Below are 26,929 nucleotides of genomic sequence, written 5' to 3' on the forward strand. Positions count from 1 at the left end.
ATCGCCATTTCTACAGTAGAAAAGTGCGGGAAGCCATTGAAATCAAAAAACATTGCAATTTTAATCGGGACGAGGGTTTTAAGATCTCATCCACATGGAATCCAGTCATTAGTAAATGTAAGCGGAAACGAATATCGACAGTCGATAAATCGAATATCGTTAGTGTTGTGTGTCGACAGAGTGACATCCCTAGTGCGCAAAACGTTCAAACTGATAAACAAGACCAAGTGCGGGTAGTTCGAAAAACTCGCGCGGCTAGAAGATGTTGATGTCAACTTGAGCCAGTCTTCTCCGAGACCACGGGGACAACGCCGTCCTCGAAACGTCGGAGGTAAATCTTAAAACTTAAAAACATTCAGAAAATACAAACTTATTCTGAAAATCCATCATGGAACGTTATTCTAGCAACAATCGTGTTTGACATCGGCAGTGCTAGTGAAAATATTTTGAAATAGGGAATATCAGGCAAAGCTCTGCGTAGGTGGCACATACAGTAAACAAACCACATTGACACACGTCAATCACATGGCCTACCGCGAAACAAGAAAATCGAAATTTCGTTATCTAATCTCTCTATCACTCATGCATATTCGAGCGATAAAGGGGCAGATAACTAAATTTCGATTTTCGCGTTTACCGGTAGGCCCTTGTTAACAAACCGCCTTGATGCATCAATGTCGTATTTCATTGTCTGTGAAAACTTGTCAAAAAACAGTTTAAGGCACAGTATGTATAAGTTAGTCTATGAATTTACTGAGTCGGTAGTGCTGCACTCTGGCGGCAGAACATTGCAGTAATATCCCCTATTGTGCGAAGATATGTGTTAAAATTGTTAAATAGCAAACGGTGTCGCCATCTACACGAGTATAGGCCAAAGGTATGGCCCCATCTTTTCCAGCATAATTTTTTCTTGATTTTCGGAGGCACGTTTTTTTCTTAAACTTTATTTATCTTATACGGAGTTATATTTATACAGGGTGACCTTAGCCATTGGACAAACCCTGAAATCCCACGTAGGGTTACTTCTCAGAAATGCTCTAACGGTAATATTTTTTTAATTAGAACAAAAGATAAAAAAATACATTTTCAAACAAAAGTTATTTCCAATAATCGACAACAAAAAGAAACATACTGTATTAATCATTGGCAGTGCTTTTGACAATTTGTTTAAAAATGTGCGGCAATGATGACATTTGTCAAAATTCCGAATCTCATTAATGTCATAAATAAAAAAGATAATCAAAACTGTCGAAGAAGGTTTCATGCTATTTATTACCTCAGGAGCTACTAACACATACAGGTTGCTCCAAAGTAAAAAATAATTTAATAAATAAATAAATAAATTATCGTAATTTGTAAATTTCTTCGTAACCGCTACACCGATTGTTATGATACTTTGTATACTGGTTCTAAATACCCTAATGCATATGTACATTTCGACTTTGTCCAATGGCTAGGGACACCCGGTATATATCTTTGGTCCACAGTTACCTATAGGATTTTTTCCAAAATGGCGTAACCATTGGGGTTGGTGAGGTCTACAGCTCACAGACTCACTAGTAATGAAAGCATGAATCTAGTATATAACTGGATCTGGCATGATGGGTGGGGGGAAATGACCAAACGGGATAGTCTTATGTATCTTTCGGTAGGAGTAGCAGCGAAAGAGTTATTATTGTTTGTCCTAGTCACAGTCTCACATTTTATTTGTTCCCCACCGTAAATTTAGTATGGATTATGGTGGGCAACAAATAAATTAGACCAATCATAGTGTCGCATCGCGTATGTTTTGTCCCTCACGGAGGCACGCGTATACCACTTCTATAGGATCCTACCTTCTAGTAATGAAAGTGATCGAAGGTTCGCTAGTTGTCAATATGTATACCTTGACGATGGGCCGTCCTTGCGGCATCTTAGGCGGCTGCGCCCACTGCTGCTGCTTGGGGCTCGGCGCGTCGGACTCCTTATCTGCGGTCATTTTACGTAATACCTGCACAAATAATTAACTTACATTAATTTATGTTACCTTTTAATGTTAAATAACAGGACTTGCTCTGCAGCAAGTATAAGAAATTTGCAAATAAAAATTGGAAAATTATCGTATCAGCTGTCATTTGTTTTAGAATAGAATAGAATAAAAATTACAAGGAAAAAACAAAAAATAACGTCGATTTTCATTTAAAAGTTTATGAACACAATCTTAAACCAATGTAAAGTGCAACCCCAGAAAACCCTAAAAACGACTCCCGTTCCCATTAGTTTCGTAACGTAACCAATTCCTCGAAATCATACATGGCCGCTCGGTCAGGTAGAGTGCGAGAGCTGTATACTCACGGATGTGTGTGTGAACGAGATAGGAGCACCGTCAGGCGGATCGGGTCAGTATCAGTAGTACCTGTATCCTAGCTACTCGACGGGAGGGTGAGAGGGCTGTATACTCACGGATGTGGGTGTGAACGAGATGGGAGTGCCCTTAGGCGGGTCGTGTCGGTGGCGGTAGTTCTCGCGCTGTTCCTCTAGCTTCTTCTGATGAGGGCGCTCTGCATGATGCACTGTTAGTGACACGGGTAGAGTGAGGGAGCTGTATACTCACGGATGTGGGTGTGAACGAGATGGTAGTGCCCTTGGGCGGGTCGTGTCGGCGGCGGTAGTTCTCGCGCTGTTCCTCTAGTTTCTTCTTGATGAGGGCGCTCTGCATGATGCACTGTTAGTGACATGGGTAGAGTGAGAGGGCTGTATACTCACGGATGTGGGTGTGAACGAGATGGTAGTGCCCTTGGGCGGGTCGTGTCGGCGGCGGTAGTTCTCGCGCTGTTCCTCTAGCTTTTTCTTGATGAGGGCGCTCTGCATGATGCAGTGTTAGTGAGACGGGTAGAGTGAGAGGGCTGTATACTCACGGATGTGGGTGTGAACGAGATGGGAGTGCCCTTGGGCGGGTCGTGTCGGCGGCGGTAGTTCTCGCGCTGTTCCTCTAGCTTCTTCTTGATGAGGGCGCTCTGCATGATGCACTGTTAGTGACACGGGTAGAGTGAGAGGGTTGTATACTCACGGATGTGGGTGTGAACGAGATGAGAGTGCCCTTGGGCGGGTCGTGTCGGCGGCGGTAGTTCTCGCGCTGTTCCTCTAGCTTCTTCCTGATGAGGGCGCTCTGCATGATGCACTGTTAGTGACACGGGTAGTGTGAGAGGACTGTATACTCACGGATGTGGGTGTGAACGAGATGGGAGTGCCCTTGGGCGGGTCGTGTCGCCGGCGGTAGTTCTCGCGCTGTTCCTCTAGCTTCTTCTTGATGAGGGCGCTCTGCATGATGCACTGTTAGTAACACAGGTAGAGTGAGGGAGCTGTATACTCACGGATGTGGGTGTGAACGAGATGGGAGTGCCCTTGGGCGGGTCGTGTCGGCGGCGGTAGTTCTCGCGCTGTTCCTCTAGCTTCTTCTTGATGAGGGCGCTCTGTATGATGCACTGTTAGTGACACGGGTAGAGTGAGAGACCTGTATACTCACGGGTGTGGGTGTGAACGAGATGGGAGTGCCCTTGGGCGGGTCGTGTCGGCGGCGGTAGTTCTCGCGCTGTTCCTCTAGCTTCTTCTTGATGAGGGCGCTCTGCATGATGCACTGTTAGTGACACGGGTAGAGTGAGGGAGCTGTATACTCACGGATGTGGGTGTGAACGAGATGGGAGTGCCCTTGGGCGGGTCGTGTCGGCGGCGGTAGTTCTCGCGCTGTTCCTCTAGCTTCTTCTTGATGAGGGCGCTCTGCATGATGCACTGTTAGTGACACGGGTAGAGTGAGGGAGCTGTATACTCACGGATGTGGGTGTGAACGAGATGGGAGTGCCCTTGGGCGGGTCGTGTCGGCGGCGGTAGTTCTCGCGCTGTTCCTCTAGCTTCTTCTTGATGAGGGCGCTCTGCATGATGCACTGTTAGTGACACGGGTAGAGTGAGGGAGCTGTATACTCACGGATGTGGGTGTGAACGAGATGGGAGTGCCCTTGGGCGGGTCGTGTCGGCGGCGGTAGTTCTCGCGCTGTTCCTCTAGCTTCTTCTTGATGAGGGCGCTCTGCATGATGCACTGTTAGTGACACGGGTAGAGTGAGAGGGCTGTATACTCACGGATGTGGGCGTGAACGAGATGGGAGTGCCCTTGGGCGGGTCGTGTCGGCGGCGGTAGTTCTCGCGCTGTTCCTCTAGCTTCTTCTTGATGAGGGCGCTCTGCATGATGCACTGGGTGTGGGCGGCGAGCTCGCGTGGGGACGGGATGCGGGCTGGCACGCCTGAATTCAAAAATCTTATTAGAAATGGTTACATTTTATTGACAACAGCTTACATTTGAGTTGTTAACATAAGCACACATCACAGAACAGACTTCTAAGCGGCATACAGTCAAGGATTTGTGATATATACTTGGTCAAGCAGATCTTGTCAGTAGAAAAAGGCGGCAAATTTGAAAAATGTAGGCGCGAAGGGATATCGTCTCATAGAAAATTTGAATTTCGCGCCTTTTTTTACTGACAAGATTTGCTTGACCATCTATATCTGCCATTTCGTGCCTTGTCACAGTGCCAATCATTATAAACGCTACGGAATATATGTTAGGTACTTATTGCCTTTAAGGCCTATGCCTACAAGATACGAAGTGGCAGAGCAAACAAATTCCTTGGCCATAGAAGAACAACAACACACTACAACACCAATACATGCCAACAATGACACCATAGTCCATAAGGCCAGTGCACACCGGACGCATATGCAGCACGTTTCCCCGTTCAGTTCTCACAAGTCGTGGGCAACGTGATGCCTACGCATGTAGCCTGGCCTATAGGGCGTTTTATTTAAAGTTATTCAACACCACTTTTTTTAATGTTTATGTTTTTTCTGCCGAGAACCACTCTATCTCTATTGATCCTAAAGATATTCCCAAGATATTTTATTTCCATTCCGTTACCATTTTCCGTAGATTTTTTTGTGACGGAAACGCAATTGAAGGATAGAACATTTATTGGGAATTTTGCGACACTTTCTTTTATATCTTCTATCAATCCTAAGAATCGATATCATGAAAAACATAAAAATGTATTAAAAAATGGTGTGCGTACAATCGCCCACATTGTTATTTAACTGACAGTTCGTAAACCTTATTACAATAGTAGTTTGTGTTACAAGGGATCAAAATGATATATTTCCGTCAAGGGCGTACATTGAATCCTGAGCGTAATGAGGGATTCAAGTGTTAACGCCCAAGACGAAATAATTTTGATACCGTGTAACACATACTGCTTTTCACATCAACTATGAGGAAAATAAAAAAATCTTAGTGTTGACACTACAGTGTTGCCACTTTTTAATTTCTACTCTTTTTTGTCAGGCTGTACATACGATGTCCATAGTTAATTATATTAATATTTAATACTGGCAATGAAATGTCCTTGAACAGAAAAATGCCACTTTGATCCCTCCTAGCAGGGAAGAAAAATCCATTTTCTGATTAGGTGATGTGAAAAAGGCATAAGGTCCACCGATGGACAATTAAGTGTTGCTATTTGTACATACAAGTTTAAATACAATGGCTTCTATAACACATGGATACTGATGTGCTGTCGAAAGGTTTCCGAAATTGCGAAATTTTCTCATTCCGCAAATTTTTGCACTTCGGAACCTTCGTATTTTTGCATGAGGTATAAAATTAAAATTATTTATTTCCCTGAAATAGAGAATATTACGCGAAACTCTGCGTAGGAGGCGCCACTACCACTATCCATCCCAATCTGGGGGTCTACCGCAAAACAAGAAAATCGAAATTTCGTTATTTAACCTCTCTATCACTCTTGCTTATTCGAGCGATAAAGAGGCAGATGACTAAATTTCGATTTTCGCGTTACCCGGTAGGCCCGGTATTTTATTGTCTGTGAAAACTTGTCAAAAAAAACAGATTAAGGCACAGTGTGTATAAGTTACTCTCTGGTTTACTAGGAGCTAGTGTTGCACTCTGGCGGCGGACATTGCAGTAATACTCCCTATTCCCTTAACTTTTTGGAAACTTTCGGCAATTTTAACATCTGGAACACACGGACACGGACACCAATAGCGCGTGGTACCTGGGTGGTGCACGGCCAGCGTGTTGGGGCTGGTCGGCATTATGGGGGACACGCAAAACGCTGCGTCCGGGGTTAGTTATATTCATTACCAGGTCGTTAATAGGCCAATTAAAATTTTGATTAACACTAATAAGCATATAGCGGAATACGTATTATACCGGGTGTGGCCTGTAACACGAGCAAATAATTAAAACATAGATTGTACTCCTCAAACGGTGACACGTTTGTTCAACAACTATTAAACATTATGAAGTATTTAGACTCCCTACATTCATACTTTCATACAAAATAAATATTATCTTCAATGGACGTCATCGCCATGCCATATCATTGCGATTGACGTTGCTTGTCACGCCTTAAACATAACAAAATACGCAATACATTGCGTGTTAGAATAAACTTTAAAGTGTATTAAAAATCAAACCACAAGGTATTTTTAAAAGTCGCTGAACAAATGTTGGTCAGTATGAGGAGTACAGCCTACAGTTTAATTTTTTGCTCATATTACAGGCCACACCCGGTATACGGGGCGTTTTTAGAACAACTAGCCATATTGTGCGAGGTGATTAGGTAGGCCATACTGAACAACTTTTTCTATGGGACCAACCCCGAAATCCCAAAAAAAAATGGCCTCCCCATAGAAAACGTCGACATCCACTCGACCAAAATGTATGAAACGGCCAAAAATGTTTTATGATATCGGAGTTGATCCCGTAGAAGAAGGTGTTCAGTATGGCCTACCTAATAACCTCGCACAATGTGGCTAGTTGTTCAAAAAACGGCCCTGTATATCAAAATAATAATTTTACATACAAAATATTGTAATATCGACGTATACATATTAACAAGGTAAGTTTATCTTTCAAAACTTTATTACAATTACGAATTTTTGGTAAACTTTAAAATAAAGGGGTCAAAATGACATTTGTGCAAATCAATTATCTTTGATGTGTATGTAGGATTTATGTTAAACGCTATCGCTTACGGTTACAAGCGGTCTCGCGACGCGGTACTGTTTTTATGTGAATCGAGTAGGGTCATTGCGCTAGTTTTCGTCCACTTGACGAAATTTGAATATAATAAACCAACATTACTGCACTAATTTGGACTTATTGCAATCCTTAATGTCTAACCAATATATCTATCTATCTACATTAAAATGATATTTCACAAGTAATATAAAAAAGAAATATATTATTTGCTAATCCGTCAAGTGGACGAAAACTAGAGCATGGACGGAAACTAGCGCAATGACCCTCTATGGTTGAGACACAACAACTGTACGTACTCGGATGCGGCAGCGGCGACAGGCGCAGGGGCTGGTGCAGCGGCGGCACCACCAGGTGCGGCGCCGCGCCCACGCCCGGCAGCGGAGACCCGCCCATCTGTTGCTGCAAACAGAATAAGGTATTTGACAATTTTTAGGGTTCCGTACCCAAAGGGTAAAACGGGACCCTATTACTAAGACTTCGCTGTCCGTCCGTCCGTCCGTCCGTCTGTCACCAGGCTGTATCTCACGAACCGTGATAGCTAGACAGTTGAAATTTTCACAGATGATGTATTTCTGTTGCCGCTATAACAACAAATACTAAAAACAGAATAAAATAAAGATTTAAATGGGGCTCCCATACAACAAACGTGATTTTTGACCAAAGTTAAGCAACGTCGGGAGTGGTCAGTATTTGGATGGGTGACCGTTTTTTTTTTTTTGCTTTTTTTTTGCATTATGGTACGGAACCCTTCGTGCGCGAGTCCGACTCGCACTTGCCCGGTTTTTTTATGAATGGTATCAATCGATCAGGTTTGTATTGAGGATCAAATGTCTGTATAGGACCCATTGTGTTAAATCAATACAAAAGTCACAAATGATGGTCCAAGTCTGACACCCGCACTTTACTGACGAAACGCTTCTATAGGGGCTATTCATAAATTACGTCATTTCAAATTAGGGGGGGGGGGGTCTGGACATCGGATGATGGTAGCATGACGTAGGAGGAAACGGGGTCATTCGAAGCATGATTTTTGGATGAGGATTTTGGGGGGGGGTCGAAAATCGTCAAAAACGATGACGTAATTTATGGACAGCCCCTAACAATATGGCAATACATCGTGAGATATAGAATACAAGGCCTAGTTTCCCCTCTGGGTTGGAAGGTCAGATGGCAGTCACTTTCGTAAAAACTAGTGCCTACGCCAATTCTCGGGATTAGTTGTCAAGCGGACCCCAGGCTCCCATGAGCCGTGGCAAAAAGCCGGGACAACGCGAGGAAGATGACTAGTCTGGAGCAAAAGCAGAGATGTGCGCAACAGGCCGCGTAGCCAAGATGCCAATCGCTTACGCTCCGTAGCGATCGAAACGCAACTGTCACTGTCACACTAATATGGAAGAGTGATAGAGAGACATAATGCTTTTCGTTGTCGAAGCGATAGCGGTTGTAGCCTTGGCTAGGCCGGCAGGAAGGAATAAGAACTCATACCAGGCGTGGCTCACTCCGCGATTTCGTCGCGTCGCAAAAAGTAGCTACAAGTACATCCGTCCCACACCAATTTTGGTGGCTAGCCACAGGCCGCGCGTGGCGCTGTCGCCACCTTGCGGTCATATCTGTCCTAATCGTAACAGACGCGTTTTGTTAGAGAGCGAGTCTTCTGTACCTAGTACTATTATTTATTCTGTACTCATAAGTGACGTCCCACGGGTAACGGAACCTTATGGCGGTTGGCGCTTACGCTATTATTAACGCCGCTCCAATATTATTGCGGCGCTATGCGACGTAAGCGCCAGCCGCCATAAGGTACCTTTTGCCGTGGAACGTCACATATTTGGAAGTTATGAAAGGGTCTTACCTGTCTTTGCTGTTGATGAAGCCGCAGTATAGTGAGTAGCACCTCACGATGGCGCGACTGCAGGCCTGGATTTCCTAACTGCTGCATTAAATGCTGCACCGTTATCTCGCCCGCTTTCAGACCTACAAAAATGCAGTATAGATATAGTTATTTATCCAGTTCTAGATATACAACCTTAACTTCACTGTTCAACAATTACGAAGTAATTTAATAAGAGCGTGAAAACTCTTAAATTCAAACGTGATTTTTTCGGTATAGGGAATGAGCATTGTAGGGGAGCAAAGAGAATTTGAAATAGAGAGTTACTGTCGTGGTAAATTATGTAGCTACAGTTCATTTTCTGCCATCTTTCGACAGACGATTAAAACTGTTAGAACGCCATTTGACTTTGATCATTATTTTTTCACTGATATGTGTTAACTTGTTAGATATTAATATTAATGCCATCTACTCGAGAGTAGACTTTTTTTTATGGAGGCTGCATTTCAGTCCGCCGCTGCTGCGCAAATAGTTTGGCAAACACAACTTGTCAGTCAGTAAGAACCAGGCTCCAATTTCACCACGGGGACAGGTGCGACAATTGTAAAACATCACTGTTGCTGACGTCACAGGCATCCATGGGCTACGGTTACCGCTTACCATCGGGCCGGCCGTATTCCTGTTTGCCACCATCATTGTTTTATTTAAAAAAACTTTATTATATCGAAAAAAAAACAGATATTTCTCTTGCTAAGTTTATGACAATTGTCACAAGAAATTCCGACATATAACTCATTACCTGTCAAGAATTACCTACAATTCTTCTAAATCTTGACAATTGTCAGAAACTTCGCAAAAGAAGTATCTATTTTTTCCCGATATAATAAAGTTTTTTTAAATAATACAGGTACATTGACAGGTAATGAGTTATATGTCGGAATTTCTTGTGACAATTGTCATAAACTTAGCAAGAGAAATATCTGTTTTTTTTTTCGATATAATAAAGTTTTTTTAAATAAAACAATGATGGTGGCAAACAGGAATACGGCCCGCCCGATGGTAACTGGTAACCGTAGCCCATGGATGCCTGTGACGTCAGCAACAGTGATTTTACAATTGTCGCACCTGTCACCGTGGTGAAATTGGGGCCAGGAAAACTTTACTCGTCCCTTTCTTTGAGTTTCTTTTGGGTGCTAGTACGACAGAGGTACCAGTAGCGTAAGACAAAGACAGTATGATGGTTTCTGTCTGTTTGAAATGAGACAGTCCCGGGCCAAACTATAGGCCCCGTGCATGAACTACAGGGGGCAGCATAGGAGCCGTCAGATTTTTGGCGCGAGGCGTAAATGTGTCGTTTATGCTTCCGATGTAGCCCACAAGATGGCAGAACCTACTATGTACAAGGAAACGTACCGGCGAGAAAGGTAGATGGTAGCACTTGCTTTGGCAATGTAAATGTGCACATATGTTTCCGATTCATGCCACAAGATGGCAGACCCTCCAACGCGCAGGGTCTCTATACATACCGTGTATGATGGCCTGCGCCTCGGGGCGCTGCAGCAGCTCGCGGTCGGCGGGGGAGGGGCCGGGCGTGGGGGGGCAGCAGTATACATACCGTGTATGATGGCCTGCGCCTCGGGGCGCTGCAGCAGCTCGCGGTCGGCGGGGGAGGGGCCGGGCGTGGGGGGGGCAGCAGTATACATACCGTGTATGAGGGCCTGCGCCTCGGGGCGCTGCCGCAGCTCGCGGTCGGGGGGGGCGGGGCCGGGCGTGGGGGGGCAGCAGTATACATACCGTGTATGATGGCCTGCGCCTCGGGGCGCTGCAGCAGCTCGCGGTCGGCGGGGGAGGGGCCGGGCGTGGGGGGGGCAGCAGTATACATACCGTGTATGATGGCCGGCGCCTCGGGGCGCTGCAGCAGCTCGCGGTCGGCGGGGGCGGGGCCGGGCGGGGGGGGGCAGCAGTATACATACCGTGTATGATGGCCTGCGCCTCGGGGCGCTGCAGCAGCTCGCGGTCGGCGGGGGAGGGGCCGGGCGTGGGGGGGGCAGCAGTATACATACCGTGTATGATGGCCTGCGCCTCGGGGCGCTGCAGCAGCTCGCGGTCGGCGGGGGAGGGGCCGGGCGTGGGGGGGCAGCAGTATACATACCGTGTATGATGGCCTGCGCCTCGGGGCGCTGCAGCAGCTCGCGGTCGGCGGGGGAGGGGCCGGGCGTGGGGGGGCAGCAGTATACATACCGTGTATGATGGCCTGCGCCTCGGGGCGCTGCAGCAGCTCGCGGTCGGCGGGGGAGGGGCCGGGCGTGCAGCAGTATACATACCGTGTATGATGGCCTGCGCCTCGGGGCGCTGCAGCAGCTCGCGGTCGGCGGGGGAGGGGCCGGGCGTGGGGGGGCAGCAGTATACATACCGTGTATGATGGCCTGCGCCTCGGGGCGCTGCAGCAGCTCGCGGTCGGCGGGGGAGGGGCCGGGAGTGGGGGGGCAGCAGTATACATACCGTGTATGATAGCCTGCGCCTCGGGGCGCTGCAGCAGCTCGCGGTCGGCGGGGGAGGGGCCGGGAGTGGGGGGGCAGCAGTATACATACCGTGTATGATGGCCTGCGCCTGGGGGCGCTGCAGCAGCTCGCGGTCGGGGGGGGAGGGGCCGGGAGTGGGGGGGGCAGCAGTATACATACCGTGTATGATGGCCTGCGCCTCGGGGCGCTGCAGCAGCTCGCGGTCGGCGGGGGTGGGGCCGGGCGTGGGGGGGCAGCAGTATACATACCGTGTATGATGGCCTGCGCCTCGGGGCGCTGCAGCAGCTCGCGGTCGGCGGGGGAGGGGCCGGGAGTGGGGGGGCAGCAGTATACATACCGTGTATGATGGCCTGCGCCTCGGGGCGCTGCAGCAGCTCGCGGTCGGCGGGGGAGGGGCCGGGAGTGGGGGGGGCAGCAGTATACATACCGTGTATGATGGCCTGCGCCTCGGGGCGCTGCAGCAGCTCGCGGTCGGCGGGGGCGGGGCCGGGAGTGGGGGGGCAGCAGTATACATACCGTGTATGATGGCCTGCGCCTCGGGGCGCTGCAGCAGCTCGCGGTCGGCGGGGGAGGGGCCGGGAGTGGGGGGGCAGCAGTATACATACCGTGTATGATGGCCTGCGCCTCGGGGCGCTGCAGCAGCTCGCGGTCGGCGGGGGAGGGGCCGGGAGTGGGGGGGCAGCAGTATACATACCGTGTATGATGGCCTGCGCCTCGGGGCGCTGCAGCAGCTCGCGGTCGGCGGGGGAGGGGCCGGGAGTGGGGGGGCAGCAGTATACATACCGTGTATGATGGCCTGCGCCTCGGGGCGCTGCAGCCGCTCGCGGTCGGCGGGGGCGGGGCCGGGCGGGGGGGGGCAGCAGTATACATACCGTGTATGATGGCCTGCGCCTCGGGGCGCTGCAGCAGCTCGCGGTCGGCGGGGGAGGGGCCGGGAGTGGGGGGGCAGCAGTATACATACCGTGTATGATGGCCTGCGCCTCGGGGCGCTGCAGCAGCTCGCGGTCGGCGGGGGAGGGGCCGGGAGTGGGGGGGCAGCAGTATACATACCGTGTATGATGGCCTGCGCCTCGGGGCGCTGCAGCAGCTCGCGGTCGGCGGGGGAGGGGCCGGGCGTGGGGGGGCAGCAGTATACATACCGTGTATGATGGCCTGCGCCTCGGGGCGCTGCAGCAGCTCGCGGTCGGCGGGGGAGGGGCCGGGCGTGGGGGGGCAGCAGTATACATACCGTGTATGATGGCCTGCGCCTCGGGGCGCTGCAGCAGCTCGCGGTCGGCGGGGGAGGGGCCGGGAGTGGGGGGGCAGCAGTATACATACCGTGTATGATGGCCTGCGCCTCGGGGCGCTGCAGCAGCTCGCGGTCGGCGGGGGAGGGGCCGGGCGAGGGGGGGCAGCAGTATACATACCGTGTATGATGGCCTGCGCCTCGGGGCGCTGCAGCAGCTCGCGGTCGGCGGGGGAGGGGCCGGGCGTGGGGGGGCAGCAGTATACATACCGTGTATGATGGCCTGCGCCTCGGGGCGCTGCAGCAGCTCGCGGTCGGCGGGGGAGGGGCCGGGAGTGGGGGGGGCAGCAGTATACATACCGTGTATGATGGCCTGCGCCTCGGGGCGCTGCAGCAGCTCGCGGTCGGCGGGGGAGGGGCCGGGCGTGGGGGGGGCAGCAGTATACATACCGTGTATGATGGCCTGCGCCTCGGGGCGCTGCAGCAGCTCGCGGTCGGCGGGGGAGGGGCCGGGAGTGGGGGGGCAGCAGTATACATACCGTGTATGATGGCCTGCGCCTCGGGGCGCTGCAGCAGCTCGCGGTCGGCGGGGGAGGGGCCGGGCGCCGGCGCGGGGGGCAGCATCTCGCTCTGCTGCTGTTGCTGGTGCTGGTGCTGCCGACAACAAACGTCAAATCAATCTCACCAATTTTACGTCAATGTTTCAGATAACCTAGGTCTACATTTTAGCCCAGGTCCCACAGTCACAGCTAGTGCTTAGAAATGGAGACGGGTCGCGCGAATGACTACAAAAAACCGGACAAGTGCGAGTCGGACTCGCCCACCGAGAGTTCCGTACTTTTTATTATTTGTTGTTATAGCGGCAACAGAAATACATCATCTGTGAAAATTTCAACTGCCTTAGCTATCACGGTTCATGAGTACAGCCTGGTGACAGACGGGCGGACGGACGGACGGACGGACCGACGGACAGCGGAGTCTTAGTAATAGGGTCCCGTTTTTATTCTTTGAGTACGGAACCCTAAAAATGACGTGCGCGAGTTAAACCGTAATATTAATGTTACTGTAACTCACGAACTTTACATTTGAAAGTCGGATATTGTTATTTTACTTAATGTTGAAAAACGTCGTATGAAACGCTTGTACATTGGTCATTACACACATCGGCTTTCTTATTGCGCGTTCGCTTGCAGCTCGCACGCACAATATCGCCTCGTGTGTAATGACCAACGTAGCACACTTGTATCACAATATACTATAGTATAGTCCGTCGATTCGGAACTGGCCCCGGACGGCTAATCCTTTGTCTATTGTCAAGTAAAACCGCACGTTTTGCTTACCTGCAAAAAAGGGTCTCAATTATTCTAATTGGTACCTGAGCGCGGGATAGTCCAACGCTAAAGGCTGTAGGTGCGCTACCGATAACGCGCCTTTGTTACGCATCTCGATGACACATTTTAGACTGGTTCTGTAGCATTCGACTCGACCTTATACTTCTATACTTCTGATTTTCAATGGGTCACCGCACCACCTTAGTTTCCTAGATCTTGGGCGTGCGACATCAAGACCTTAAGTCGCACAATGTCATACCTGTTGCACTTGCAGCAGTTTGTAAAGCAACTCCTGCGGGATGTGCGGCTGCGCCGGCGGCGCTTTCTGTTGCTGCTGTTGTTGTTGTTGTTGTTCCATGCTCTTGTTCAACATCTGGAAATTTATTTAAATTATAAAAGTATTTTTTCCATCAGTGTTTTCATCCAATTATTTGTAGAATAGTTATTTTGCAAATACAAGATCGTCAGCAGTATTCTAGATTTCTAACTTTAACTCAGAGATAAATGGTCCATGGACACGCCAAGCTGGCCCACCAGATGTCATCGGGTAACTTGATAGTACCACTACTTCAAGTTAGATGTCGACTACGAAACAACTCGCGTCTTGGTAAGAAAACTGATGAATGGAGTTACCCTTTCTATACTTATATTTCTCTATGGTTTTGTGATTGATTAATAAAATATATAAAATAAGGTCTTATTCCCGGCATTTTCACACGTAATGTATAGTATATATAATATGGTTTTCGTTGTTTTATATTACCTGTAATAGGCTCATGGGCTGCGGCGGCGGCCGCTGCTGCTGCTCGGCGGCCGGCACGGCGTGCCCGCCCGACACCTGCGCCAGCTGTACACAAATGACAACATATTAACTTATGGTATAGTGTAAATCTTTTGAACTGAGCTAGTTTACTCAAAGAGTCTCAATAATACAATACCATTGAGTGGTAAACCACAAATTAGGATAACTACCTCGTAGTAACAGCAGATTATAACCGCCTTGAAATGTTAGTATAGATTAACGACTCTATTTCTTTAAACAATAGACTACAAAATACACTAACTAAATAATGGCTAACATAACTTTTTTTGCATTTTGCACCACACTACTTCCCTGTCGTGGCTAAGGTGGATATGACTTTACAAAATATTGAATATGATATTATCTTTTTAGACCATTTTAACCCCATTCAACAAGGAATAAGGTTAAAAATTCAATATACATACAATGTACTTATAACTTATTTTGTAAGTAAACTGTTTGGCGCCTACGAGAACAAAAGCAGATAATTGGATGGTAATAAAACAATGCCATTGTTAGTACAGGTAAGTGAACAAGCTCAGTGCAAAAATGTTTTACTATAAAACAGGACACTTGTTCGATCCAAACACAGATATATGAAAATAAGGATCGGACATGCCGGCCGACTTGTATTGAGTTCGCCTGTCGCAAGTTCTTTACCCCCACACAAAGCACAAGTCATTCGCGCATCTCGCTCTAATATGCAAGAGTTATAACGATGCAAATAGACGAACGAATGAACGAAGTTTGACTAAGTGGTTCGCGGCAGGTCCCCTGTACTATGAGACAATTTGTCATTGAGTTTATCGTTTTGTACCGTATTCATTGCAGCGTAAACACTTGGTTCTGCAATAATGTAACTTGTTCAGCAGCAATGTAATGCAATATGTTGAATATTGTTGAAGTGAGTTGAAAGGACAGTTTATTAGGATGAAAGTCGGAATATTACGTTGAATTCATTGTTTCGTTAGAAATAAATCGTACTTATCATATTTACATGTGAAAAGTGATTCCATTGGAGTGGAAATGAATCAATGCACTACTCGGCATTTTGGATAAAAACGGAATATTTTCTGTGTCTTAGCATTCGTGCACACTCGGTAACACCTGACGGTGAACTAGCGGCAGTGTATGCTCATTGAGCTAACAACTGCGATGCGGCCAACGGCGGGTGCCCTTTCTCTAGTATTCTATGCTCTGTGGATCCAAATCATTAGTAATATACTCACAAGTCGCTTGAAGGCGGACAGGTCGTGGTCGGGGTGCGGCGCGGGCTGCGGCGGCCGCAGGCGCGCCTCCAGCTCCTCCAGACTGTGGATCTTGCCGCCCACGTTGTTCATCTCTACAACATTACATAAAAACCAATTAGTTTCATTCCACCACCCCGGATCCGATATGGAACCAACGCGGTCCAATCTATAATAGTATAGTATGCTCTATGCCTCACCCACACACAAGCATAGCCTTAACACATAGATATAAGTGCATGTACGTGTTATTTAAGCCATTATACGTCCAAACTCGAACCTACTTGTTTGATTCAACGTCCGACCTCACATGGCGATCCCGTCAGGCACATATTTAACGTTTTGTATGCCTATCATGTCACGCTTCATGACGTGCGTGACCTTGTCGGAATGGACGAAGGTTGATATTGGGCTGAAGCCGCGCTCGTCAATTTATGTCTTTATCGGTCAAAGGATTAACATGCGAAGTTAATGCCACGGTAAAAATGTATTGGACAGCACCAAATGTGTAGCAGGGTGCAGCAATAAGGACTAACTCCTACCTCGTTGCAGAGTACATAAAACAATACAGTCATTCGACGAAACCGTCCAGACAAGGTAATCGTGCGAGGTGCAAGGGGCGAAAGGTGAGTCGCGCGCACCCGAGCTGCATACATCGTCATTGTTAGTAGCTCGGTACTACTTACAGGGCTAGCGTGTTTTATTTGAAATGATATATTTCTTCAAAGGTAGCTTAGTCTAGGTGGCCGGGCCGAGATATAATATAACGTGTACACACCAGGCCTCGGGTCCGAGTTGGCGTTGGCGCGGCGCAGCAGGTCCAGCAGCGAGGGCGGCGCGGCGGGGGAGATCGGCGCGAACATGTGGCTCGGCTCGCTGGCCGGCGGCCTCGCAGGGTTATCTAGGTCTAGAAAAGATAAGTGTATTAATAAAACACAGCTTTGAAAAGATGCGAAACTTATATTTTAGCTTCAAGTAAATTTTACATCATGGTCAATTCATCGTTGTTATGGAAGGACAGTTGTTTTAGTGTTGTCATATTAAAAGTAATAAAAAATGTGGCCAGTTTGAGACATACTTTTTCCTTATAGAAACTTAGTTCTAACAATTTGTCTGACACTGTAAAGTTTACAGTGTAAACAATCGATTTAACTTTAACAACATTTGCAAATTTGACAGCGCCGCTACCGATTCCGGCAATTTCCGATTGCCGATTGCAAATTCGTAAAGCCTACAGATGTAGTGCTTAATTGTTTTCCTTCGTATTTTCTCGGAAACGTTCGTCATGCTACTTTAGTCAACGTCAGTACTTTTTGTACCGAGACTGACTGAAATAGCAACACACGATCGTACGTTTCCGTGAAAATACGAAGGAAAACAATTATGCACTACATCTGAAGAAAGGCACGCGAAAGGCGCATTCTGTAGTTCAGGAAGACCATTTTCTCTTCAATTCACGAATTTAATAAACCGACATAACTAAAGTGCACGGGTGGAACGGAAAGCAGATAAAGAAAGATTTATAAAAATATAAACAAGTTACCGTCGACCATATTAGTGAGTAGCCTCTCGTAATGGCGCGAGTCGTTGGTGGGACTTTCGCGGCGGAACCAGCGGCTGAATCTACTGCCGCCTTCGCTCTCACCGCCGCCATTCTGAAAACACATCGTATATTTGTACCGTACACGGCGGGATAACGGGCGGGAAAATGTTTAAGGAATTTGAACCTTATGTGATTCTATTTTAAGTTCAAATTTCTTCAATTTTATATCTCGAGTTATCAACTATTTTCCGCCGTGTACCAAGTTATTTGTTTTACCGCTCGTGCTAATTTTGATACCCGAGCAAGCGAAAGATCCCAAATTTGAATCACGAGCGTAGCCATGGGTTCGAAAAGTGGAATCTTGAGCGTTGCAAGGGTTTCAAGGCACGAGGGTTAAACAATTTTGGCACCAAGTGAAACACAAAGTTTTTCACCACACCAACCAGAGGAAAATACTAACTGTAAAATATCAAATCAAATACAAATGTATTTTATTAAATATTTATCATTCAAAATCATCATTTAAAAAAGTCAATTCTACCAATATAAGGAAATACCTCAAACTTTGCATTAATTTATTTTTCCACTCTTGTGGATAAAACGCAACTTTTTTCATTAGTTTTTGAACAATCAAGAGAGCCTTTACCAGCTGGTGTGGAGAAAAAACATACGTAAACCAGTTCCACACTCTCAACAGCATTAAAAAAATGCTAAAGCTCGGTTTTCCTAGGATAGCGGTGCCGTGATATAGCGACCGTCTCCATACAAAAGAATACGGCCAAATATGGATGTCGATGTCGTAGTATTTTTTATGGAAACGGCCGCTATATTACGGCACCGCTATCCTAGGAAACCAGAGCTTAAACAGTATTACCACATAAAGGGTCGGTTGCACCAAACTGTTCGTATCGTTAAGAGTTCGCAAAATTTTTATGTATGGAAAGTTTCATAGTAAAGCGCCGGGGCGCGCCGGCTGACGTTGATCAGTCTGTCAAATGTGGTTGGTGCAACTGGCCCTGGTGCAAAAAGGTCATGACATACCGTGAGCACGTCGGGTATGGAGTCCAGCTTGAGGAACTCGTCGAGGTTGAAGTCGGGCTGCGAGCCCGCCGGCTCCTCCGCCTTGGACTCCACCCCTGAATCCTTATCCTGCAAAGAAACGTCACGTTACTACCGCTTTCAATGTTTGCCAAACTGTAACAGACTGTCAGTTGACGTCTTTGGCGGTCAATGTATGGAAGGTAAAGGTAAGGCAAACTATCTCCATGTGTCAAAAAGTGTCCGTACCTACCATTGATATAGAATAAGAACTGGATACCCAATCAGCCGCAAAAAATGGCCCCGCAAAAGTAACGTTAAAACAGATCACACGTTACTTTTTCGTTTAGTCTTGTATGGACCGCTCAAATGTGAAGTTGTCAACAATGTCGTAAAATGGCCGTAAAAATATGCAAAAATAACAATGATAAAACAAGGAAAAAGCATGGAATGTATTTCTTTCGGTTAGTTCTTTGGATAGCATTACATAATTTATGTAATCTGGTGGTAATTTCATGGTTTTGAATAAATTATTTTGTTAGTACCATAGAAGGGATGTGAAGGAACAAAAATCTAATGAGTCGATGTGAGGTCAATACTTTTTTATTTTTATATAAAATTCGTAAGATATAATATTATGTTTAAATTCAAGATTTCCAAGAAAACCTATGCGACGTGCAGAGTGGACTGCTATTATAGCAAGAGATAGGGGTGATGCAGTTTTAAACAAGGCAAAACGGCACTTGTGTATTCGGCCCATTTCCCTGTTTCCGACATATACACGACCAATAAAGGCTTACATCGAATAACTGTAAATGCTAAACCTGTCTGAACACAGTGACAACCATAGGATTTTTTTGATAAAGACCATAACCAATCAGTACCAGTAGCGACCTAAATGTCCCCGTGCACAAGGAAAATAGTATTTAAAGACGTACTTATTAAAAATAATTTTGTTTTATGATAACTTACACGGGTTGTTACCATGAATTAATTTTATTTGAACTCCCGATAAAATTTAATTTGTTTCATTTATTACTTTGGTTTTTCTGTTCAGTAATACCTATTAAAATGTACCAAAGGGACTCCATTCGTTCATTATTCTCGTTTGACGTTGTTTGACGTAAATACAATGGTGACGTTACGTTTAGTGCCATCGGACTTAAAGTTTTAACAGTGTTGGTACTAATGTTTACAAATTTGACACTTAATGCTTACGACAGTAAGTTCTTTTCCGTACAAAACATTTATCTTGACTCAAAATTTACGTAAGCGTTTTTATCATCAATGCAAATTTGCCGCTAATGTCATTCTGACCCACATTTTGTTGACGTTTTTGTTCCGCTCTGTTTCTATTTCTAATATTAAGTCAGTGGTACCTACAATATTTGATAACAAAAATTCAAATCATTGACAGCGCACTTCACTCCGTCAATAACGCCTACGTCTAGTACGGTTACCATCAGTTTGTCACTGACGTAAACGCCGTCGAGAACGTAATTTACTTTCTATACGTCCCGTTTGCACTAATATGCGAGTGCGAGCGAGATGTATAGAAAGTAAATTACGTTCTCGACGGCGTTTATGTCAGTGACAAACTGATGGTAACCGTATAGGTCCTTAGCTACTCTAGCGCTACTCTGGAGAGATTTGGGACTATTATATACAGCTGACTGTTGGACACTTTTACTACTGTTCTACCATAAGAGATTTCGCTCCTTTGGTCAATGTGTTAAAATTAAACGTGTCGTTCACGAGTGAGTGATTTAAATGAACTATATCTTTTGATTGAACTCAATCACTGATGATTTAAGTCGCTCAGTAACTCAGTCGCTCAGTGTTCCTTGTTCGCTCTTTCCCACTCATGATTCGAATGAGCCGGCCGAGCGTGAGGAGCGAGTGAGACTATGCGAATAGATTTCGGAGCGGTTCGGAAGAATTCGGAGGGTGTCGGGAAAGCATGGCGGGATCGTATCGTGTGATTCGCCATCTTGGTCGCAGTTATGGCTGTGTGTATCTGATTAATTGACATATCTCTCTCTACTCACTCGTGAACAATATAGTCTACAGATCCACTGAGCGAAATTAGTGATATATATATCACGGCGAGCGAAAGATATGAATCAATCTATTCACCTCAGTGAAGCGTTTTGCGCATCTCTAGTTAAAATCCTGGGGCCTGGTGGGCGCCATGTACACATTTACCAATTAATAAACTCACATTGCTAGTGTCATTGGAGTCTTCAATCGGTGCAGGTTCAGACGTGGACTCGCTCCGCCACCGCTCGAGCCGCTCGCCTCGCTCGGGGCGCTCGTTTCGCTCGTTACGCTCGCTTCGCTCGGGGCCGGGCGATCTAGCACCGCTGTTGTTGTTCCATTTCTGTAGACATAGGAATAGTGAGACATATAACCTTTTGAACCAAGAATATCTAAAGTCAACGTAACTAGTCGTGCCCACAGCGCTATGAACAACTATAGGCGTTATGGCGTACGCTGTCAAAGTAACCTTCACACTTTCAAGTAAGGTTTACATTAGCTCCCTTGCGCCCATGACCTTGGCGTGTGAGTGAAGTTTTTGTTTATGACATATAGCGTTCAAAAGGTTAATGCACTGCACAAATAAATATTAATATTATAAATGCGAAAATGTCTCTGTCTGTCTGTCTTCACGCCTAAACAGCTGAACCGATTTTGACAAAACTTGGTATGGATGTAGTTTGGGCCCCGAGAAAGGACATCAGGGTAGTTTTTATCAATCATCATCATTCCACGCAGACGAAGTCGCGGGTAGAAGCTAGTTTATTATAAACTAGCGTATATCCGAAACTTCTACGGTTGTATAATAGGATATTTGACTACTAGTCAAATCAGTTTCTTTTTTCGAACTGTCAAAACGATTATGCTACTATGGAATTTATATGAAACACTAGCATGTGATGTCAGAATCAAATCACCTACTTTTTATAGTTTTATACGGGTTTTAAAACAAAAATAGTGTCTTAAAATAACTGCTGTCTACGTTTCTATATTGATCTTTTGGTGCTTTATTTCTTGCATGGTGTAAAATAATTTATTTTAAATACAGTCAAATACCGTTTTACAATATGTATATACCTCAGTCTCTTTGCCGCTCGTCGAGCCGTTTTTTTTAGTGGGCTCGTCGAAACCGCGGAGCTCGATGGTGTCGTGTTGAGATGTCGGCCCTCCACTAAACCTGCACACATATGTAGACATAACATTTAAACTTACCACTAGAAAACAAATCATATTATTTCAGAAATATTTTTTGATTTGCGTTATTTAAGCAGTCACACATGAATTATAAACTAAAATAGATGTCATATAATAATGAAAAAGATAAGGACTTGGTCACTGTTGATTAGTATATATACTAGATGTCATATATGCCATATGACATCTATTTCAGTGTATAATTTAAGCTTACCTTGCCGGCTCTAGATTTCAGTGCTACGTGCAGTTAAAAGGGGTCCAAAAAATAGAACATGTAAAGGGAGTCACATTACACAAACCTCTGCTATAAAGGACTTTCAAACTTTTCATACATGTAAGCAAACTGCGATGACTGAGAGTCAATGTAATGATCCAACTGGCCTTTTTTATTTTGTCTCATAAAAGCTAGGTTAGGGCAACTCATTTTTGATTGAAAAGTTTACTCACCACTCTGGTTCATCTTCTTTCTCAAAACGTCGTTGAGAATAGCGACCACCTGATCTGCGGTTGTCTTCCCTGTGAAACAAACGTAAGTTGAAGAAATTGAAGGCACAGAAGATTTTTTTAACAGCAATGAACATTCGGTCATATAAGAGAGACCTCACACAAGCGTCTTTTGAGCGTCAGCGTCTAGTCAGCGCTATGAAAAATGGTGTCGCTGCGCAGTTGTGCCAACGTTGCGTCGAGCAGCAGCCATAGGGTCGGCGAGACCCCAACGCTCTGGAGACGATAGTGCGGGGAGGCCTTAAATCAACAAAGTTGAACATCTTACCTCTCTCTCTGTTTTTCGTTGTTGAATCGGTCTTCCCTTTCCCTCTTAATATCAGAGGAGTAGGAGTCACGGGTAAACGAACGTCGCTCGAACCTGCAACATAAGAAATTTCTATGTATTTTTTAGGTTGGATTATTTTGACCTGTTAAATAAAATAATAATAAATTCATAATTAAAAAGAAAAGGTTTGTTAAAAACATGACATTGAGCACTCTGCGGAACCGGTCTTTAGCGGTCAAATGATTAAATAAATATCTATACTCCGAATCAACCTGAATGTGGTACGTCCCGCACCATGATTCGTCAAAGTCCCTAGCCTCCCCCTACCCCCTACTGGTAGTCAGGGGCGTATTTTGAATTTTGTCGCCCCGGGCCAATACGTTTCGCCGCCCCAGAAGTCAAGGAAGAAAAACAAAATGCAATCCGCCAGGGACGCCATATGCCGCCCCTGGGGGTTGGCGCCCCGGGCCATGGCCCGGATGGCCCTAGGGTAAATACGCCCCTGCTGGTAGTTGTTCGTACCTTTCGCCGTTGGGCCGGTGTTGTTCGCGAGGCCGGTAGGGTTCGCTGGGCCGGTACTCGCCCTCCTCCCAGCCCGCATGCGGTACGTCTCGCACCATGATTCGCCCGGAGCCGATACGCCGACCCGCTGTAAAAAATATGGCGTTAATATTTCCAGTATCCAGAAAACAGGTGTTAAAGTAATATTTTACAACTCTGTCTGACTGGGATAACAACTATAGCCTATATGGAAAAATGTTGGCAATACTATACAATGCTATGCCGAGTCTTGAGGCATGCAACACCTGTATTTGCCAAATTAACGTTTATATAGGCCTTTTAAGTAACAATACATCCGTTACAGTTCATTCGCAATAATAATTCGTTACGAAGAATTGAAAAGGCCATGCTTCTAAGGAAAAATGAAAAGATTTAACCCACAGTGGAATAATATGAACTAATCCATAATTCCTCCGCCTGTGAAGAAAATAAAATTGGTAATTGTGAGCTGGTAATGGTATCTACCTGGTTCAGGCTTGGCTTGAGCAGGCGCGGGGCACAGCGGGTACTCCGGCCTCGTCCTAGCCACATGCGGAGGCGGGGCCGCCGCGGCAGGCGCCCCACAGCCACTCGTGCAGGAACGTCGTTGGCAGCACTATGTTAACACTATACCTGGTTCAGGCTTGGCTTGAGCGGGCGCGGGGCACAGCGGGGACTCCGGCCTCGTCCTAGCCACATGCGGAGGCGGGGCCGCCGCGGCAGGCGCCCCACAGCCACTCGTGCAGGAACGTCGTTGGCAGCACTATGTTAACACTATACCTGGTTCAGGCTTGGCTTGAGCGGGCGCGGGGCACAGCGGGGACTCCGGCCTCGTCCTAGCGACATGCGGCGGAGGAGCCGCAGCGGCAGCAGGCGCCCCACAACCACTCGTGAAGGAGCGCCGTTGAGGAGACAGGACTATACCGCTGCTCGGCTCGCTCTCCTTACGGACGCGCTCGCGAGGGTCGGCGGAACGACGCTCTCGCTCGCGTTCGCGACCGTACACTCCCTGGAATAATTGAGATATCAGACAAAAGCTTTAAATGCTACATTTTGTTACCTATTGCTGGTATATGGTATTAGCTACTACTACCAGGCGTGGCTCACTCCGCGATTTTGTCGCTTTGCTACAGGTAGCTAAAAGTACATCCGTTCCACACCAATTTTGGTGGCTAGCCATAAACCGCGAGTAGCGCTGTCGCCACCTAGCGGCCATATCTGTCCTGATCGTAACAGACGCGTTTTGTTAGAGAGTGAGTCTTCTGTACCTGGTGTTATTATTTATTCTGTGCTACTACTATAAAGCCCCATTTAGACGGTTCAAGAACTTGCATGCGATTTTCGTTACATTGCTGTATTTGGTCGATCGACCGAATCCATTCACTAGGGCCGGTACAGACAGACTGCAACCCGACAGCAATTTGTATGGGAACTGCACGCCGGCTGCAACGTGAGCGTGCAATTCCCATACAAGTTGTATCGGCCATACTGTACCGAATATTGCATGCAAGTTCTTGTACCGTGGGGCTTTAAACAATGACGTTGAACACTGTAACTCTGACACCGGGGCAGGTTTCTCAAATCTATTTATTGTACTGTCAGGGGCGTATTTACCCTAGGGCCATCCGGGCCATGGCCCGGGGCGCCAACCTCCAGGGGCGGCATATGCCTACCCCCAGGGGCGGCATGCCGGATTGTATTTTGTTTTTCTTCCTTGACTTCTGGGGCGGCAAAACGTATTGGCCCGGGGCGCCAAATTTCAAAATACGCCCCTGTGTACTGTGGAGGACAGCGAGTGAGATCCCTGAAGTTGCTATTCCATATAGTTCATATTAAGGGGCCCACAGATTACCAGTTCTGCCGGACGATATCAGCCTGTCAGTTGTTCGGAACTGTCACCTTTTGCATTTAACTGACAGGCTGATATCGTCCAGCGGACTGGTGATCAGTGAGCCCCTTTAATGATTACCGCTTTCTACCAGATAGCTGTATACTTGATTGTCACTAATATGGTATCAAAATAAGTATAATAGAGAACATACCTTGTGGTTTTCAGCTGGTGCATCGCCTCTGGCCCCTCGATCATCTTCGTTAGGCGAGTCGGACCTCTTTTTCAACACCCTGAAAAGAAAAACAGCGTTTAATTCATGCCCCTTTACAAATTTTATTTACATATTTTTTTGAAGTCTCAGGGTTTCGCTGCGATATTTAGGGACGCCAATTATCTGTGTCTTTTTCCGCAGTTTTATTGAGTCTATACCTCTCTGGGTGAAAACCTCAGAGAATGATGAATCACTACCGTCGACACAGATAACCGAAGTTCCCAAAGAAACTGCCGGAATACAAAGTTCTTTGGGCAGAACTCCCTCCGCGATAGTCATCTGCAATGACATAATTATACTCTGTATCTTCAGGTATTTAAATAAAAGTAAACAAAATCTACCCTGAAATGCCTCCTTAAGACAGTTGAGGGTAGATGAAAACATTACATGATCAAATAATGTAGGTTAAAGTCTGGTCGTTCAGTGACTGATCCAGAAGGTTTTGTATTTGGTCAGTTAACCAATAAATGTTATAACTACCCGAGAATGTACAAATTGTTTGTTTACTTTTATTTAAACACCTACAGATCAGGGATGTTACGGAGCTCCGTTTCTGTTTCCGTTAAGGCGGAACTTCCGTTTGGTATTACACATCCGTTTCTGTTCCGGTTCCGTTATGTTTGAAACGGAAGTTATAACGGATGTCAATGCTTCGCGCGGCGGCGGCGTACATCAAAAACAAACAGGTTCATACCAGTCATTCGCTCATCGCCCCGCTTGCCACGTGCTACGCTAATTTGTTGTTTGTTTGTATACTTTGTTTTATTCGTGTTATTAAAATTAAAATCGTATGTGTTCTGTTGTGTACTGACTACTGACTGTGTGTAGTGTGTGTGGTGAATGTTAGTGTGTAAAAAAACGCACAATGAAGCCGAAATCAAGTTCGATTTGGAACTATTTTGATGAAGTTAGTGGGGACACGGCTAAGTGTAAACTTTGTCTGAAGGCAGGCGTGGCTCACTCCGCGATTTCGTCGCTTTGCTACAGGTAGCTAAAAGTACATCCGTTCGGCCCCAATTTTGGGGTTTGCCATAAGCCGCGCGTGGCGCTGTCGCCACCTAGCGGCCATATCTATGCTGATCGTAACAGACGCGTTTTGTTAGAGAGTGAGTCTTCTGTACCTAGTACTATTATTTATTCTGTGCTGAAGGTTTATTCTAGAAAGGGGAAAACGACTACATCGTTAAAAAGTAATTTGAAGTGTATGCATGTTGCAGAATATGATCAATTTAACCAATCAGAAGTTGAAAAGATAAATAGTTAAATACACAGCCTTCGACATCCAAAGACAAGCTTCAAGAGGCGAAAAAACAAATGACCCTTAAAGAGACTGCTAAAAAATCAAAAGTGGTGCAATTCCAATCCAAAATAAAGGCCTTGCATAATAAAGGCTGATTAATATTTGGAATTTTTGTTTTTAATAGGCTCCGATTCTGGTTCCGGTTCCGTTTTCGGTTCCGTTTCCGTTTTCGGTTCCGTTTCCGTTTTCGGTTCCGTTAAACTAAATTGAAAACATCTGTTTCCGTTTTCGGTTCCGATAAACCACATCCGTTACATCCCTGCTACAGATACAGACATAGACAGCGCAATCGGAGCTAGAACATTATCATTATTATCAACTCCATTCTGTTGCTGTACGACCTTTAGTATGCTTTGTC

At 46.3% G+C, this 26,929-nt stretch overlaps 1 protein-coding gene and 1 long non-coding RNA gene across 2 annotated transcripts in view; one reads left to right on the forward strand and one right to left on the reverse strand.

Moving 5' to 3' along the window:
* Positions 1–26,929, reverse strand: part of LOC134799926 (eukaryotic translation initiation factor 4E transporter-like) — a 41,310-nt gene that overhangs the window by 7,224 nt on the left and 7,157 nt on the right. The window contains exons 3-20 of the mRNA XM_063772364.1: positions 25,212–25,290; positions 23,950–24,178; positions 23,152–23,278; positions 22,630–22,722; positions 22,305–22,373; positions 21,741–21,840; positions 20,848–21,006; positions 18,630–18,737; positions 17,589–17,700; positions 16,824–16,952; positions 16,028–16,140; positions 14,760–14,843; positions 14,256–14,369; positions 13,205–13,319; positions 8,940–9,061; positions 7,384–7,486; positions 4,114–4,274; positions 1,886–1,990 (exon numbers count right to left, since the gene is read on the reverse strand). Of these exons, the coding sequence (XP_063628434.1) occupies positions 1,886–1,990; positions 4,114–4,274; positions 7,384–7,486; positions 8,940–9,061; positions 13,205–13,319; positions 14,256–14,369; positions 14,760–14,843; positions 16,028–16,140; positions 16,824–16,952; positions 17,589–17,700; positions 18,630–18,737; positions 20,848–21,006; positions 21,741–21,840; positions 22,305–22,373; positions 22,630–22,722; positions 23,152–23,278; positions 23,950–24,178; positions 25,212–25,290 (2,122 nt within the window). The remainder of the gene's footprint in view (positions 1–1,885; positions 1,991–4,113; positions 4,275–7,383; positions 7,487–8,939; positions 9,062–13,204; positions 13,320–14,255; positions 14,370–14,759; positions 14,844–16,027; positions 16,141–16,823; positions 16,953–17,588; positions 17,701–18,629; positions 18,738–20,847; positions 21,007–21,740; positions 21,841–22,304; positions 22,374–22,629; positions 22,723–23,151; positions 23,279–23,949; positions 24,179–25,211; positions 25,291–26,929) is intronic.
* Positions 10,233–26,929, forward strand: part of LOC134799945 (uncharacterized) — a 280,917-nt gene continuing 264,220 nt past the window's right edge. Inside the window, exon 1 of the long non-coding RNA XR_010145486.1 lies at positions 10,233–10,349. This is a non-coding gene — a long non-coding RNA (uncharacterized LOC134799945). The remainder of the gene's footprint in view (positions 10,350–26,929) is intronic.

This window comes from Cydia splendana, chromosome 19 (genome assembly GCF_910591565.1).
Source record: "Cydia splendana chromosome 19, ilCydSple1.2, whole genome shotgun sequence".
NCBI classification, from domain to species: domain Eukaryota; kingdom Metazoa; phylum Arthropoda; class Insecta; order Lepidoptera; family Tortricidae; genus Cydia; species Cydia splendana.